Source organism: Vidua chalybeata, chromosome 1, assembly GCF_026979565.1.
Source record: "Vidua chalybeata isolate OUT-0048 chromosome 1, bVidCha1 merged haplotype, whole genome shotgun sequence".
NCBI lineage: Eukaryota > Metazoa > Chordata > Aves > Passeriformes > Viduidae > Vidua > Vidua chalybeata.
Window position 1 is genome coordinate 135,637,386 of NC_071530.1, and position 17,406 is coordinate 135,654,791.

General features: G+C 41.3%; 2 protein-coding genes and 1 long non-coding RNA gene across 5 annotated transcripts in view; 1 reads left to right on the top strand and 2 right to left on the bottom strand.

The window, feature by feature from the left end:
• Positions 1 to 2,365, bottom strand: part of NUDCD1 (NudC domain containing 1) — a 37,777-nt gene extending 35,412 nt beyond the window's left edge. Inside the window, exon 1 of one of the 2 annotated variants that reach the window (XM_053949783.1) lies at positions 2,179 to 2,365. In XM_053949783.1, coding sequence (XP_053805758.1) covers positions 2,179 to 2,296 — 118 coding nt within the window. In that variant the 5' untranslated portion in view covers positions 2,297 to 2,365. The remainder of the gene's footprint in view (positions 1 to 2,178) is intronic. The other variant, XM_053949788.1, reaches the window with a different exon arrangement.
• Positions 2,366 to 2,523: 158 nt separating this feature from the next.
• On the top strand, positions 2,524 to 6,978 carry ENY2 (ENY2 transcription and export complex 2 subunit). Of its 2 annotated transcripts, none has more exons than XM_053939681.1 (5): positions 2,524 to 2,606; positions 3,002 to 3,095; positions 4,877 to 4,947; positions 5,742 to 5,816; positions 6,747 to 6,978. In XM_053939681.1, the coding sequence occupies exons 2-5, from the start codon at positions 3,028 to 3,030 to the stop codon at positions 6,821 to 6,823; spliced, it is 291 nt and encodes a 96-aa protein (XP_053795656.1). In that variant the 5' UTR covers positions 2,524 to 2,606; positions 3,002 to 3,027; the 3' UTR covers positions 6,824 to 6,978. The 2 variants fall into 2 exon arrangements, with proteins under 2 accessions (XP_053795656.1, XP_053795662.1); XM_053939687.1 differs by lacking the exon at positions 2,524 to 2,606 and adding an exon at positions 2,735 to 2,830.
• A 1,650-nt stretch (positions 6,979 to 8,628) lies between these two features.
• LOC128786444 (uncharacterized) lies at positions 8,629 to 17,328 on the bottom strand. Its single transcript, XR_008430294.1, has 4 exons — positions 17,162 to 17,328; positions 12,403 to 12,495; positions 10,310 to 10,396; positions 8,629 to 10,134 (listed from the first exon to the last, which is right to left on the bottom strand). It is a non-coding gene; the product is annotated as an uncharacterized LOC128786444 (long non-coding RNA).
• Positions 17,329 to 17,406: the final 78 nt, after the last annotated feature.

The window sequence follows — 17,406 nt, forward strand, 5'->3', positions numbered from 1 at the left end:
ATGTTATTTTTGCAAACAGCTGTGAATAAAATCAGAAATAGTTGTACTGACAGTGTTCCTAAACATTAGACTTTTTTTTAGCTATTGCACTCAGTCCCACTTTAAGGAAATGAAATCAAATTCTTCACACAGTGACAAATATTTATTTAATAATCCAAAAACTACCAAGCTCTTCATCATGTTCTAGAGGCTTTGAATCTGCACACAAGTGTGCTGGAAAGCAGAAGTTCTTGGCTTTCCCACACAATGCTGGTTTCTTCTCCCACGCAGTAATTTGAAAAAGGCACAGCCTACACATCCACTACCATCCACAGTCTCTACAACTCAACCCGTTATTCCTGCACAACACAAAAATCAAATTTTGGAAGGATACCCTAAATCTAACGTATGTGTAGACCACTGGCACTGGGAAATACAAAAGTCAGGTACAGAACACCTCTGCACTGTGAGTAAACACAAAAGAAAACCAGCAAGGAGAAAGAGACAGCTGTACAGCCGAAGAGTAGGCTGCAATCAAAACATCTGGAACACAGATATAAGGCCTGATATATTTCCTGTTTACACTGATACAATTCCAAAACACAAGAACAATAAAAGCTTTCCACTCTTTAGACGACCAGTATCTATAGATAGATAGATAGATACGCACACACAGGACAGGAAATATGAGTTAGTGTTAGTGACTTTGTAGCACAGTTGAGTAAGTCAGACAGAAATGAGTCAGGGTCTTTGTGCTGTGGGAAGTGGGAAAAGAAAAGAACATGGTCACACATATCAATCCTCTATTACACAAGTTTCTGTAACCATTACGTAAAATATCTCAACAGACAAGAGCCGAGTAGATCCATCTCTCCATTAGCAACTCCATTGTTCATGTATTTTAATGAAGATCTTTAATCCTCACCTATTTAGAACAGGTGCACAACTGACTATCCAAGAACCACAAAGGTTGCTTGACCATAGGCAGAACAGCAAATAAGAGACAAAGTCAGGGAGTGCACCAATGCTACACTGCTGCTATCTGACACAACTGCAACACACTCATAACACACACCCATTCACCCGCATTTGGGCTGTCTTTTGAACGGTGAACAGCAGTCTTACAGTAAAAATGTTACTCTTGTTTAATTTTCCAGTCCTACCATAGATACACTCACAGTCTCATTCACATAACCTTCAACGTAAAATTTATCTAAAAGCTTCCTTCCTACTGCTGACAACTCAGCATGGCAAATATACCTTTCTGATCTACTAAGAATACAGTATGTTCTACACAAAACTAAAGCAGCATGTAATGGGTCACACTGTAGACAGGTATATTGTTCAGTAAATATATAGAGACAAAGATTAGTCCACACAAATTGTGTTTATCGTCTCAGCTTTACAAAGAAAACCAAACTAATTTATCCACCTTACAAAAAGACCTGAATTTCTCAAAGCAGTAAATGTAGAGTGCTGAGATACTTCAGGGCATGGCTAAGACTGTAGGCACATATCCGACAGGACTTTGTGCTAATGTACTCCTCAGTGAATTAGCCTGTTAATGGACCAGCATCTCAAATATTAATGATGCTTGGCAGAAAAAGCAGGGTATGGAATGCATGGCATGAAGATCCACCTCTGAACTCTGGGCAGAGTAAGAAAGAAAAACAGCTAATTTGCTGAAGCTTGTGCAAGACGTTAATTTCATATGGATTTCTCTAAAACGCATGTGCTCCGTTCACACTCCGCTGTGAACTACCTCAGCTGGTCATCTGGCCTCCCCTTGCCCGTACAAGCAAGAGCAGATTTAGGACACAGGTTTCCTTACTCATTTAGGAACTAAGCACACCAGGAGCAGGCTAGGGCCGAGGTGTGACAAGTCAGAGACCTCGGTCCACCACGGAGCCACCTGGCGGGGAGGAGGCCGGACGGCCCTGGCCAACTGCAGCAACTATAACGAGAAGAGCCGAGCGGAGCGCTCGGTCTCTGAAAGCCCCGCCGTTCGAGAGGCGCAGGACTGCCGGTGCTGCGGGCCGGCCTGTCCCCAGCTCGGGGGCACCCTGCACCGAGGGCCGCCGCCCGGCCCGGCCGCGGAGCACCGCGAGGGGACGCAGGGAAACGCGGCGGGATCCGTCCCCCCCGCGCTGCCCAAGGGATGCCCGGCGGGATCAGCCCCACTCCGCGCCCGCTCCTCACCCGCATCCAGACCCAGCTGGTAGCAGGCCAGCGGCTCCAGCGACAGCTTGTAGCCCTCGAACTTGGGGTCCAGCAGCAGGCGCTTGGCCTGCAGGGAGCAGTGGGCGGCGCCCGCCATCCCGGAGCTCCGGGAAAACTTCGGGGAGCGCCGGCAACTCCGCGGGCCCTCGGGGAACGCGCGGCAGCGGCCGCGGAGCACCACGGGAAGAGGGTGCGCGGGCGCCCGGCCGCCGGAGTGCATGCTGGGAGCCGTAGTCCGGGCCAGAAGGCAGCCGTGCGCCCGGGGCGCGCCGGGAGCTGTAGTCGCCGAGCCCGGACTGCATTTCCCGGCGGCACCCGCGCCCAGGAGCGGTGAGGTTGGTGGCGCGTGGCGCGTCTTGCGGGCGGCTCCGCCTCTGCTGCACGGACCGGCGGGGCTGCGGCGGGCGGTGAGCCGGGAGCCAGCCGGGAGCGAACCGGGAGCGAACCGGGCCTTCCCTTCCCTTCCCTTCCCCGCGCCGCTCCCTCGCGCCGGGGGCGCCGCTGGGCGGGCCGAGCGCCGGGGGCGCCGGGCGGGAGGGCCGGGCTGCGGAGAGGCCGCGCCCGGAGAGGGTGGGCCGTGCCCGCGCAGGCGGCCCGGTGAACTGCTGGTGCCCGGCGCTCGGGCAGCCGGGTGGGTGCCGTGCCGAAGTCACCCCTGAGCCGGTCACACACTGGTGCTCCGGTCATTAACCGCGGGGATGTGTCAGTGGACAGAACACTCATGTCATTCTGTTTTGGTCACTTTTTTTTTGTTGAGTGAATGACACCAGCATTTGTCGAAACTCTGCTTTGCTCCGTGTAGGTTTGTGGAAAACCTAGATTTCCAAAATGAATAAAGATGCGCAGATGAGAGCAACCATTAACCAAAAGCTAATAGAAACAGGAGAGCGAGAACGGTAAGTTGACTTCCTACTCCATGCCCGTGAGAGGCTTTAAATACATCAAGACTGCACTACAGTAAACTTCATAAAGTAAACTCAGTTCTAAATTCTTTAAATGCTTGCACGTGAAAGTCTTGAGTGTCATATAAACTATTTTAAAAAATACCTTTTGAACAGTTTTATTTTAATTTTCCAATTGAAAAGAGATAGTGGGGAAATAAAGGATGGGATAATTGGTTACACAGGTATTTTGTGTTGGAATGCCCTAGATTCATGTAAGAATCATTATTCCATTCAATTTGCTGCACTTAAATCTTGTTATTTCTTGATAAGGAGAAGGAAACAAAACTTCCCTTTTTGCTTTTAAGTTTTTCTTGTGTTTCTAGCTCTTGTTAGGTAAAGCAATATATTGTAGAATACATAAAGCAGCGCTCCTGCAAGTCATTGTAGAGATCCCAGTCAAGGCAAACAAGTAAATTGCATTTTTTTTGCCTATTGTTGTCTCTTCAGTCTGTTTTTATTTACATATTACTAGAGTGCTTATGACATTTTCCTCCTCATCGTTTCACTGTGCTTGCAACACCATGCACCAAAAGCTCTGTTTCCTTCATTTTTAAAGGTCTGTATGAGAAGAAATTTTTTTCCTGGGTCATGGCATAGCCTTGTGCCTGGTGTAACCTTTTGTAGGCTGATGTGGTGTCTCTGCTCTATATTTTTCCTGGTTGTGACCATACCCTTGAAGATTGCACAGAGCTAGAGAAAAGCAAGCAATTTCTTGAAATGGTAATGAGATCTATTTTAGGCTAATTTAAGAATAGGAAGGGTTTTATCAGGACATCAAAAGTTGTCTTACAAACAGACTTTATCAGAGCTGTACCATGATCAGAGGCAGAGCACTTGGATTTCTTGAACTGAGAAATATCTAGAGGCAGCCAGTTTCACCTGTATTCTTACTCTGCTTTTTGTCATCAGTTCATCTGCCCTCTACACAATTCACTGAGTAAAAGGGATTAGACTACACTGTTCAGCCTCTTGCTACAATCCTTTCATTCATAAAAACAGGGTTTTGCTAGATAGTTTCGCTAGGGTTAGGATAGTATAAGATAAGCAGGCTTCCTAGCTAATGGAGAAAAGGGTAAAAGATACTAAAGTTGTTTATCATATCTTACTTTAATTTTCCCTTCTGTTTTTTTAGTACTAATTTTCACTTTTTAGCTAACTTTCAATATTCAATTTTGATATATGGAGTAGATGCTTCATTGTGGCAGATTGTTGTGTCTTTTCCATTAATGCCTGAATCCTTGTTGCTTAAGCTAACCATGCTTAGGAAGATTAAGATACGCGATCCTTCATTTTCACCCAGAATGAGGTAATGTGTAACTGAGGAGATAAACCTGCAGTTGAGTAGTGCAGAACTCTTCCTGAAAGGTGAGGGAGAAGGTTTTACTTATTTTTAAAGACCTGACATCAGGTGAAATACTCCAACTTTGAAAGTTTGCATACATCTGCTACCAGAGTAGACTCAGTCAGGTCGAGTAATTCAAGGCCTTCTACCTTTTTCTCCCTGGCTGCGAAGCAGTTCTGTGAGTTAGCTCCAGAGGCACCAAATCCTCATAGTCCAACATGGTAATCTGAAATTGGAACTCATTTGGGTTTGGATTCACCTGCTGTTCAACCATTTCTGCTGCTGCTCTGAGAGCTCTTGGGTAGTAATTGTAGGCCTGACTTTCAAACTGGAGTATATTTAAGCTCCAGCAATGTTTGCTGTTCTAACAAGTTTTATATTGTTTTAACAGCCTTAAAGAGTTGCTGAGAGCCAAATTAATTGAATGTGGCTGGAAGGATCAGTTGAAGGCACATTGCAAAGGTAACAGTGGTCAATTTATTAATTTCCTTTGTAGTCAACTGAGATTCTGGCCAAATAAAAGTCCCAGATGAAGGCTTTACTGACAGTTTAAACAAGACCTGGGCAAGAAGAATGCATCCCTGGCAACTTGACATTTATGTTTAAACATGCTACTGAATTGAGATTACTTTTCAGCTTTGATTTCTGTATTTTTCAGTAGTGTGCAAGGCACTATAAGTAAACAGTTGTTTCATAGTGATGTGTATTAATGATAGCCTTTATTTTGCTATAGATTTATTCCTTTCTCTCTGACATACTTTTTGACTTGGCTGAAATATGTACAGAAATCTTGTTTAAACCACTTGGAAGAATAATAAGGATTTACTGTCTGTGCTCTTCCTTATTGTATGTTCCAAAGTGTTTTTCCAGTTGCACCTTTCTTACTACTGTGTAAATAATGTGTTTTAAGAGATAAGTGAGCCAACTTGTGAAGTGCTCCAACACTCCAGTAACAGGCACATCTGGTAATGCTCAGATGAGATAAAACAATTTCATGTTTGTTTTTAAAATATGAGCTGATCAAGATGCATCAGCAGTGACAAGTTCCCATCCTTAAACCTATGGCATGAGTGAGAGACTAAAATCCACTGTTCAATGCAGTAGGTACTGAGCTAATAACCCATATTTAGGTCCCATGCTACTTTGTATTCTCCCATGACTATGTAGGCAGGTTTTGTCTCTTAATCAGGAGCACAGGTTTTGTCATTTTATGAATGGAGTAAAAGACTCAAAGTATCGGTCTTGGTCTTCCCCAGATGTCATTAAAGAAAAAGGATTAGAGCATGTTACTGTTGATGATTTGGTGGCAGAAATCACTCCCAAAGGCAGAGGTAAGAAAATGCAAATGTGGATGGAGTAGTACATCAATAAACACACCTACCTCTATTTCATTAGTATTTTGAAAGGAGCATCATGAGCTTGCCTGTGTTGGATTCAAGGAAAAATGTTAATAGCTTGATATTAATGACAAATAAAATGTTAATAGCTTAATATTAACTACCATGTAGTGTGACATGTGAATTTGTATTGTGAAGCAGCCTTTAGATTCTCAACTTTTTTTGTAGATTATTTAGTCATGTCTGTATTCATTTTTATAATTGACTTAATGGTCCTGAGTTGTGTATGCAACACAGATGTTTTAAAATTCCAAATCTTTTAAGATGGAAAATCAGAACTAACAGTTCTAGTGTAATGGGAATGGGAAGAGTAAAGAACATAGCATACAGATACAAAAAAATGAAATCACTTAAGGAAACTGCAGTCCTCTTTATATTGTTCCTCTCAGGCTCTCTAGCAGGGTTTGATTTTAGTGGTAGAAACTTCATTAAGTTCTATATAAAAATAGGCATTCAAAATAGCTTGCTCAAGACCCTTACTCAGAGACCAGATTTGAGATTTTTTTTTTTTTTTGGTCTTAAATTTGTGAAGAAAAAAGTAGGATAATCACACTTGTTCTGGTGATTATATCCTGTTTCCTGTTAAATAATCATTTTCCTCAAACTTTACAATTTTCTGGACTATAAATAGGAAAAAAAACTGACTAGTAACAACATTGTTTTCAATAGATCCCAATTTTAGCCTATTTTATATGGGGAAAAATATAGATGGGGTATATGAAAATTAAGTAGTTTCAATTACTTTAAGTATTAACAGGATTGCAAGAACAATGAAAGAATAGAAATGGATATTGTAAAAGTATGTTTTTAGCATACTTTTTATTTTGTCTTTTTTTACTTCTTGCTTTCTTATTTGTGTTTCAGCTTTGGTACCAGACAGTGTAAAGAAGGAGCTCTTGCAAAGAATAAGAACCTTTCTTGCTCAGCATGCCAGTCTTTAACTTTGACATTCATCTGGGATACAGTTTCCTGTATTATATCAGTCATGTCAGGATTGGAATGCAGTTTACATACTTAAGGATGAAAAATCATTAAATTTCTTTGCACTGCACTGATTTCTTAAAGTTGGTGTTATTTTAATAAAAAATTTTGTGGACTCATGGTTCTAAGGTGGTTCTCTCTCTCAGTGGACTGTAATGTGGTATCACCTGTTCCAGTTTTTAATAATCTGTAACTTTATACAATTGTGCAACCTTGCAAAGATTTTCAGAAAAGAAGCACAGTTAACAAGTATGTTGCCCAGAAATGCAGAAAGTTGTAAAAAAAAAGCATGGAAAATGGGATATGACATACTGCTGAACATAGTCTTTCTGATTTTCCCAGAGTAAGCAGGAGGAAGTTAAGACTGCATAAAACTGTTGATGAAATTCCTTTTGTACTTCTTTTCTAGAGAATGAGTTGTTTAAAGTCTCTGACATGGGTTGCAAGTATTTACTCAGCAATTCATAAGAGGTTGAATTCTTTAAGAAAAAGGCAGCAGTATCATCCATCAGCAATTCTTTTCACATTTACTTTGAGTTGCTATTCTACTTCTGAACAACTACTGTTTTCTAGCTTTGCCCATATTACTGGTATTTTTTTCATGTGGATCTTTGGGGCCTTTTGAAACTGAAGTATAGTTCAATAATTTGCCAATGTAAGTCTCCTAACATGATGCATTTTTAATTCTTGTATCTGGAACTGTAACATAGCCAGGTCTATACATAACTGCAAAAATAAATTTGATGAATAGAGAGAATCAAGAAAGAGGCTTTGAAGTGAGAATGTTTAATTTTTCCTATCTTTTTGAATTGTCTATAAAGTGGAGTAGAAGCACAAGCATAAGCAAAAACTGAATGAGCAATTGGATACTGTTGTGACTCGGTGGCCATTGTGAAAAATTACTGACTGAACATAACATTCATATTCCTAATTAGAAGAGTACTGTAAAAGCTGTCACTTTTTAAAAAACCGTTCCTGTGCCAGTGGGTTGTGCTGTTCCATCACTGCAGCGAGCTCCCGGCTGAGGAGCCGCTCGGGGGCACCCGCGCCCTTCGCACGGGAGGGTGGTGGCAGCTCCCAGTCCTTCTCCAGCCCCTTGGCCTGCGGGGAGAGACCTGCGGTGCTCTGGCACGGCACAGGGCGCGCTCCCCTCGCTTGCCGCCCGCTGCGCTCGGGCCGCAGCGTCCCCTGCGCGGGGCTGGGCAGAGCGACAGCGGCAGTGCCAGCTTGAACGGGCTCCAGTGCCGGCTCACACGGGGAAACAGGTCTGGGAGAAATCTGGCAACACCCAAAGGTGAAGTTTGGCAGTAGACAGGAGTTGGTATAAACAGGGCAATAACAACATCAACGGGATGAGATGTAACTGGTCACGAACATCTTTTGTCTACAACGAGCAAGTTCCTGCTAAGACTGAAATAACACTGAAGCCAAGATTGTGGATCTGTGCAGATATTCCTCCTGTGCTGTTTTAAATCTACCTTCATGTCAGTTTAAGTGTATTTGCTGTATGTCATTGTCTCTGCATTGTTAAATAATGGTGGAGGTCAGAAAGAAGACAATTTTTTTCACTTAAAAATCCATCTTGTTTTTTAAAATGTGTTTTTGCATTCAGTATGTATCATGGATTAACCCCTGTTGGCAACTCAGCCTCACACAGCTGCTCACTCACTCACCCCAACACCCAGTGGGATGAGGAAGAGAATTGGAAGCATTAAAGTTAGAAAACTCATGGGTTGAAATAAAGAATTTAATAGGTAAGGTAAAAGCCATGCAGACAACTATAGCAAAACAAGGAATTCATTCACCACTTCCCATTGGCAGGCAGATACTCAGATACCTTCAGGAAAGCAGGGCTCCATCCCATTAAGTTACTATGGAAGACAAATGTGACTACTCCAAATATCCCCCCTTCTCCCTCCAGCTTTATGTGCTCACCCCACCTTGGGATCAGCTGTCTTGGACGGGTCCTCTCCCCAGTCCTTATGCATCCACAGTCCCCTCACTGGTGGGGTGGGGTCAGAAGGAGAAAAGGCCTTGATGGTGTGTTAGCACGGCTCAGCAATAATGAAAACAGCACTATCTTAGCACTATTTTGAGCACAAATTGAAAACAGCCCTGTAATAGCTACTATGAAGAATATTAACTCCATCCCAGCCAAACCAGCACAGTATGTTAATTCAATGTTTGTAACTTTATTTGCTTTATGTTCTATTTGAATTGCATATATGTAAAATTATTATGAGTTCTTCATTCCAGACTTAATATACCCAATGCTAGTACTTGATGGAGTACATTGTTTCTTCACACAATCTAGCAGAAAATACGCTACTTGAGCGTGTTTTACATATGTCAAAGCTGTAAATTACCATCAGTAGTTATACCCTTTTGTTCTTAGAGGTCTTTGCTAATGTTCTTCAATATTTTGCACATGACTTTAAAAGTCTTGCTTAATGAATAGCTGCAGCATATCATGGGCACTCAACTTGCTCCAGAGCTACCAATTGATTTCCTTCACTGTGGTGGGAGAGGGCCAAATTTATGGTATTCATGCACTGAACTGTGGAAGACTTGTCTCATCTGTAAACATTTGAAGTTCCATCTGGAACATGACAGCTGAAGTGCAGTTGCTGTAAGTTCAACATAGTCCTCTGCAGTCAGCTCATACTTAGCACAGAATAAAGACTGAACACTGTAAAAATTTTCAGAAAATTGTGCTGACCAATCTGAAGCTAAAGGCTTGACAACAAGCTCTTTCACATGCTGCCAAAAAAAAAGCTGTAAAGTTCTGCCCAGACTGGCTTAAAATGCAAGCATATTCAGAGACCAAGAAGGAAGAGGAGAGTGACTGCATTCCAGAGATACACCAGTGACTCCTGTCTCAGGGTACCGATGGCTGCTCTTCGATGTAAGCAGCCCAAAGCCACTTGTTCCCCACCTGAGTTCTGTTAATCACACCAGTGCAGCCTCCATTAAGTAGCCAGGCAAGAACATGTGCAGATCCAAATTAGACTGGGTTGTCCTGGTCAGCAGTATCTCGATGGATCTTGTAAGAATGAAGTTCGATTTGTGGTGATATCAGCAATGAGAGATGGTTTCTTTGTGGCCTCCTATTTTTGTTGTAACTGCAGTTTTATTCTCAGATGCATAGGCTGGCTTGTTTTGCAAACTGTTCCCTGCACAGTCTAAGTTTCTACTTGTTTGTTTGAGTATTGAAAACAGTAACATTTAGGATTCAGTCAGAGCAATGTCGTGCTGAGTTTTTTTTTCCCCACTGAAAAATACAATGATATTTGTTTTTAAAGGTTCCATATCTCCACCATATACAGGCAGATAGATGCATTAACTAATTTTTCTCCCAAATTTCCACATTTTCAATGTCAGGAAATGCACTTACAAACCCAGAACTAACAGCCATGAAGTGAGAATTCAGGATTGATGTGAATTACCTCAACTGTGGGAATATATTTCTTTTGGCAGGCCCAGTGCATATACATTCCAGTAGCTGGTTCAGCTTCATCTTTTTGTAGACAAGTCTGCAAAAAATAAAACAGTTTGTAAACAGACATGGAAATAACGGGCTGGATAAGTTGATATAGCTCTGGATGTGCACTAATCCAAATTCTATGTGACAACAAATTGAATATTTCTCCTGCTGTCAGTGAAAGGCCAATAGGAAAAAGTTAGCTCAGCCTATCCCTTAGTCAGGCCCTGAGGGATCTAAAATGCACAATGAGCTGAAATTTGTTTGATCCTAATTTGTTTGATTCTAATTTGTTTGATAATTATTCTCCCATGAACACTTCTCTATATTGACATATTTCAGTCAAAAAATGCTACAAACCAGTGACATCACCAATAATTTCTGCTGGGATGTCAAACTTTTATTCACATCCTAGATAGAATGATTTTGCTATCATAGGTTTTTCAATTTTTTTTTTTGGGGGGGGTACTATTTATCTTCTTTACTCCCCATTCCTTCTTTATTCTTGTTTACTGCCATAATATTTCAGTATGTCCCTTTATCACTTGGAGAACAAGTACACCTGAAGTCTGTTTAAATCCAGTAAAATTCCGTCAGTGCTATTAAAAAATATTTGCAGCTTCTCATTTCTCTCTGGAGGGTCCTTTGAGGTGACAGCTCCGCAATATCTCATCCATGCCATCATATTATGGAATATGTTTAATTGTAGCAATTGTGGCACTTGGAGAGTTTGGCTTTAACTTAGTGATTGAGTTTTCACTGGAGCAATGAAAAATATTGAGTGTTTCTACCTGCTGGGTCTCTTTGGCTTTATTTAAATTTCTAAGTATTTGCAATTGAAATCAGAGTTGTGTTCTACATGGCCTGTTTTTCTCAACTATCCATTTTCCAAAAAAGAAACAGCTGTGGCTCCAGAGCCAAATGTGTAATGACTGGAACTCAAAATGAGGAAAAACAAATTCCTTTCCTCATAAATAATTTATATTTCACCACCTTAGTGTAATAAATAGATTAATTGGTATTCTGCTTGGAATAACAAAAAGCCTAATCTCACTTTATATTTCACATTTACCATCATGCTTTCCATCTGAACAGTATTTTCTCAAAAATGTTTTTATGTTGTTGTTTTTATGTTGTTGTTTTTATGTATACCACTAATTTTTAACTAGTGATTTAGTAACAGGTCATAAAAAATGTCCCTCTAAGAAGTCCCTGCTAATTTCTCTTTGCTGGAGTCACTAGAAAAGAGGTATCCATTCTTTCAATCACTGATCCTGAGGTAAGATGTAAAGTTGCTGTTGATCAATCTGTGTTTGGCAGCCTGTGGGTGAACACTGACAAGGGCAGAGCAAGCTGGCCTCTTCTGATGCCTGGCTCTCATCCACTGTCTATGTACAAAGTCAGCACAGTGTTGGCTTTTGCATCTAGTGCTCAGGGCAAAAGGAACACAATTCCCTGGAGATCAATGACACTGGAAATTGCAGGGGAAAATTCAGCATCTGCTTCCAAGGGTTCTTTGAATACATATGAGAAGAGATGAGCATAACACTGATCCTAGCTTTGTATGCTGCATTGGTGAGTCTGATGCTCAACTTGCAATTTAGAAAGGAAGCAGGAAAAAATGGAGCACTGAAAGAGAAAAGGGAATTATCAAGGGGTAGCTCTGCTAGCTACGCTTGAAAGACCTCCCTGTGTTATTCTATTGAAAAGAAAGCCGACACAAAATATAGTTGTGATGTGTCATAATCTTCTCAGGGAGAAAGAAGGAAACAAAGAAAACTTTAACAGAGAAAGGATTAAAGAGTAGATGAAAATAGAAGTCAAAATCCAGATTTAAAAGAACAACTGCTTAATCACTAGAACAGTGAAGAAGTATGGTGGATCCTTCATTTTTCAATGCTTTCCTGAGTGCAACATGCCTTTAAGGAAGAACTGCTTTAGTTCAGAGTTAATCCAAATTTCTGGAAATACAGTACTCACCTATTTATGTTCCCTGGAGCTGGCAGAAGTTGCTCAGTTTCTTCCAGAAGAGAAAAGAAAGCCAGAATAAACACTTACCACAAAGAGAAATGCTGCCTTAGTTGAACACAAGCATAAGTGTGTATGCACTCAAACAAGGTGTAGGTGGGTGGAATGCGTTGTCCTTGGAAGCTACAATAGAAGAGGAAATAAAAGTTAAGCATTACAAAATCTTTTTTTTCTAACCTGAATTGAAAATGCTGTCTCTAGCTAATCTGTTAACATTTTCAGGCACATTTCATTCTGAGGTAAGTTTCTGCCCAAACCCTGGATCAATTTGCTAATATTTGAGTTGTTCAGCTTACATTTCAAAATATCTGTTGATGCATATTTTGCAGGAGGAGTTTCATGAAATAGTCAATAGCCAGAAGAGGACTGTTCTTCCTTTGTTGAATAAAGACAAAAAAGAGTGTGATCTAAGCCTGTTCAGCCTACTGACTGCTGTAATGATAAATATAACTTAAAATGCTTACTCACTATCAGGAAGTGAACAGGAAAATTTGATAATCACAGAATCACAGAATAAGCTGAGTTGGAAGGCATCCACAAGGATCATCAAGTCAAAATCCTAGCCCTGCACAGGACCATCCCCAAGAATTACACCATGTGTCCGAGAGCATGCTCCACATGCTTCTTGAACTCGGTCAGTGATGCTGTGACCACTTCCCTGGGGATCCCGTTCCAGTGCCCAACCACCCTCTGGGTAAAGAACCTTTTCCTGATATTCAGCCTCCCCTGACACAGCTTCAGGCCATTCCCTCGGGTCCTGTCACTGGTCACCATAGAGAAGTGATCAGTGTCTGCCCCTCTTCTTCTCGTCATATGAGGAAGTTGCATAATGAATGAAAAAAGGTATTTATTTTACTTCCTTATATCCCTTCTTTGATTGCTCTCTCCTTAAGACTGTAGGTACATGAGGTTACACAGTTATATTCAAAATGAGCCGTTGGTTTTTTCCCACATCAAAACTAGGATCTCGTTTCCCAGTCCAAATTTTACGGAGACAGTAATATTTGTCTGAAGCTGGCATTGTTTTTAGGCACATTTTGGGAACTCAACACTTCCAACATCACTTGGTCTTGGCACACTGGTGTTCAGATAAGAATGCAAGTTGAAGTATTTGGGCTATAACATAGGTCTTTTTTGCAGAACTGATTTGTTTTAAAATGGGAAAAGCGAGGACTCATTACTGATATTTTTCTATTAAGTTCTTTTCCAAACTTCAGAGAATTCCTGCTTGAAATTAGACCATTTGATCTGGCAAATGACATGAATTAAAGGAACTTGCACTTTCTAAATTCGTATAAATTCCTCTAACAAATGCTGAAATACGAAGAAACAAAGAACAGCTTAATTATTCTCTCCCCTCAAATACCAGCCAATCAACCAACCAACCAACCAACCGACCAATCAACCAACCAACCAACCACCAACAACCAAAAACACCTCTTGGAAGAAAATCCTTTGCTTTCCTAAATGTTTTTTCCAATAAATTTTCATGATGTTTTGTTTCCATGCTATGCCCTCTCTCTCCTGTTTTCTTGCAAATAATAAATTTGCAGGCATGCACACACAAACCCATCCATGTAAATAAATATTTTTATAAAGCAACATGTTAGCTACTCAAGTATTTAGAGGATTTGAATTCAAATGCTAACATGGTGCTTTGGATCCAGTTTCTGAAAACTTCAACTTAATGCATTTTATTTCCTTATAAGAACAAAAGGCAGGCTGTGTATGTAAGTCAATAAAGATTACTTAATGGTTGCATATGGCAGGATGAAAAGAAGGTTTTCTGTTCAGTAATGGACAGAAAATAGCTGTATAGAGAAAAGAGGTCCCATTATCCTCTCCTGAATTTTTAGTTGAGAAATATGAGTAATATTGCAGGGACAAAGAAAACTGGATTTTGGTAACACTCCTACCATCTATGCTGCATATTAACTCATCATATTAAATACAGAAACATTTTAGCAGAAGGAGGTGATGCTATCAGCAGAGAGGAGAACCCAAGATAATATCTTCAGGAAATTACTCAGCAGTAGGCTAAAAATCACACGTTCCTTATCACCTAAGTTCTTATAACACTGAAAAAAACAGCCTCTTTCAACCTGGGGTGGGTATTCCTCTAGGATGACTGGGGATTCTGCCTTGTAAAAGGTCCTGTCAGCTGGCCAGGCTCCAGTGGGAAGGTCAGTGCCTCAGAGAGATGCTTAAAGGAGAGAGAACCTCTGAAACATTCTCAGTGGTGCAATGAAACTGCCCAGTCCAGCAGAAGACCAGACCTACACAGTAGTCTGAGCTCAGGGAGACCTAGACAGTCACTGTGTTCTTTGGCATCTTTTGGCCACTGCTTCCAAAAAAGCTGCTTGGAATGTGCTCCATTTCAAAGTTACAAATATTATTTTTATACATTATGTGCTTGCTAAAAGTCAGTTTGTTGAATTTTCTTATAAAGGCCTCTTACCAAGATCACTGGTCTGGAATTTTCCTCTACAAGGTATATCAAGTCTGAGTAGGAATAAGGGAAAGAATTTAAGATATGCCAGCAGAGGCAGAGGAGTACAGTTTCAGCCAGGAAGACGTTTAGAGAAGAAAAGGGGCTTTTGTGACTACTTGGCTACTTACTTGGGTCATATTTTCACACAGGCTAGGATACAGATTCGTCTAAACTTAGGCAAATTATTTGGACAATACTTAGATATTACCCAAAATATGTGCTCAGGAATACTACAAAGGAATGGAAAATGTATCAAACAATGGAACTGCCTCTTCTCATCTGGAGTCTCAAGACATTCTAATGATTAAATTTGTAGCAGCAGTGTACAAAACTACTTCTGAAATTTACAGTAAAAACCTGCAATTTTTTTCTGTGGTTAGAACTATGAAAACTCTGCTTTTATCAGAATCAAAGACTTATTGAAGGTTAAATTTATTCCATAAATGTAAAACTTGAATTACTACAAAATGCATCAGGAGTGTAATTGAGGAAAGGTACTCTTAGTTAAAAAACTATTTGTAGCTTTAATAAACCACTTGAGAGAACAAACAAACAAATGAAGCAAATATCCCATAGGAGGGAACATACATTTAGAAAAAGAGACTGTATCACTTTTACAGATAGAATGAGTTTATTAAGTAGAAATTACTATATCAGGATAATGGAACTATCAAACTTTGAAGTGATGGAAATTGTCATAGATGTAAAAGAAGTGACATTAGCACATTGCAAATTGTCAAGTGATGTGATTTAAGTCTTCAGTGATGTTTAAGTTTTAATATCTGTAAAAGATATTAAAAAGGTATAGTTCTCTAACAAACTTGATTAGTTTACTGTAGCAGTAGTGCATTCAATATGGCAATGAAATACCCAAGACTATAGGAGATCTCTTTAGGAAAATTAACTGAGCCAAAGGAATCCAAGTTTAAAACTTTAGAGCTGGAGGTTAATGACATTTTTGAACAATGAAGTATTTATCTCTGTGAACACTGCTTTTAGAAATTAAGATACTTTTATTTTATTACTGTTTTTGAAACTGCATAATTATATTTTTAGGGAAGACTTATTTTCCATAAGTGGTCAGCCAATTTCTAGCCTTTTTTCATTAATGCACCAGCCACACACAGGTCTGTTGTGCATTTAGGTGGATAGTGTAGGTGAGCCTTTCTGGCAGTTTTTATATTAAGTGTAGGTGTTTATATGCATATGTTAAAATCCTTCCTTCTCACTGTGGCATATTCCTTACTGAATATATAGATTGCAATGCCAAAGTCTGAATGTGTTCTCAAAAGAAATGTAACTGGGTATCTTCACAACCTGACCTTTCCCAGTGTGTCACACTTGCAGTTTTGTTTTTCTGTGTGAATGCAGATGATTATCTTCCAGTTTCTGCTTTAGACAAAAGTTATACTGAAACCATTTGCTACACAAATGGTTTTGAAATTAAAACCAGCATTGCATATGGGTTTCTCTTATTGAAGGTGGGTTCTGCAGGCGTAAGGGTGTCAATCCCCACTTCAACGATATCATAGGAATGCTGCCCGTAAGCTTGGCCACAACTGTGTCCTGACTTGCTATGGACTCTACTGATCCTGGACCAGTGCAGACTCACTGGCTTGTCCTCAGGTCTGCCTCATCACCAGAAACCTGCCTGGTAGTCTGGACTCTGAGCTGCCCCCAGATCACCCTGCTCGTGTCCTGGCTGGCAGGGACCTTGCCCCATGGTCAGCTATATCACGTTTGGCTCCTTGTCCTCTTCCTGATGAAGAGTTGCAGAAATGCAGTCATAGTGTCTGCTAGGACATGGGAAAAGGCAAATGAAGGAACTCTATCTGATACCAGTGCCTCCTCACAAGAGCCATCATCCTTCATCCATCTCCTCACTGCCCTGATACACACAGGGGACACAGCAGCTGAGTAAATTCAGTGGCAGAACAGAAGTCTTTATTGGAAGATATTTAAAGACCACACAAAAAACGGAGTGCTACAGCTTGCAGTTGAGTTGAAAGGAGTGCTGTATTAGTGCTGCTCTAGAACTGATAGCTTTCCATGGGAGAAAGAGACAAACACCCCCTTTACCTCACCTACCGAGTGTAGCACAACTGGAGGGTTACACAGAGCTCTGGAATGCCTTAACATTAACCTTAAAATCACTTAACCGGACATTAAAAGGGACAAGCAGTTGGTGAACAAACCGGGACACCAGGGCAGCACCTGTCAGAAGCAACTTCAAGCAATGTTTGTTTCTTAGCCACATCCAAATTTAAGCTCAGCATCCTATCTACCACAGAGGAACACCTTTACTGCCACGTGTGCAGTAACCCGACACGGTTGAAGTCCAATGCCTTTTTCTCGCAGCTCCCCGGAGGGCCAAAGAGCCGGCTCAGACGCCCCCAGCCACTGTGGGGGCCGGAGGAAGGCGGGCGGGGGGGGCCGCGGGCAGCCCGGCCCGGCAGGGCTGTGACCGTGCCCCGGCCCGGCCTCAGGCGCTCGGACAGCCCCGGTGCCCGCGGCCCCGCGAGCGGGGCGGGCGGAGCGGAGCG

Excerpts from the sequence above, each read along its gene's own strand:
- ENY2 (XM_053939681.1), top strand. The coding sequence starts at position 3,028 with ATGAATAAAGATGCGCAGATGAGAGCAACCATTAACCAAAAGCTAATA. Across the intron at positions 4,948-5,741 it reads GTTGAAGGCACATTGCAAAG|ATGTCATTAAAGAAAAAGGA; the intron begins GTAACAGTGGTC and ends GGTCTTCCCCAG. Across the intron at positions 5,817-6,746 it reads AATCACTCCCAAAGGCAGAG|CTTTGGTACCAGACAGTGTA; the intron begins GTAAGAAAATGC and ends TTTGTGTTTCAG.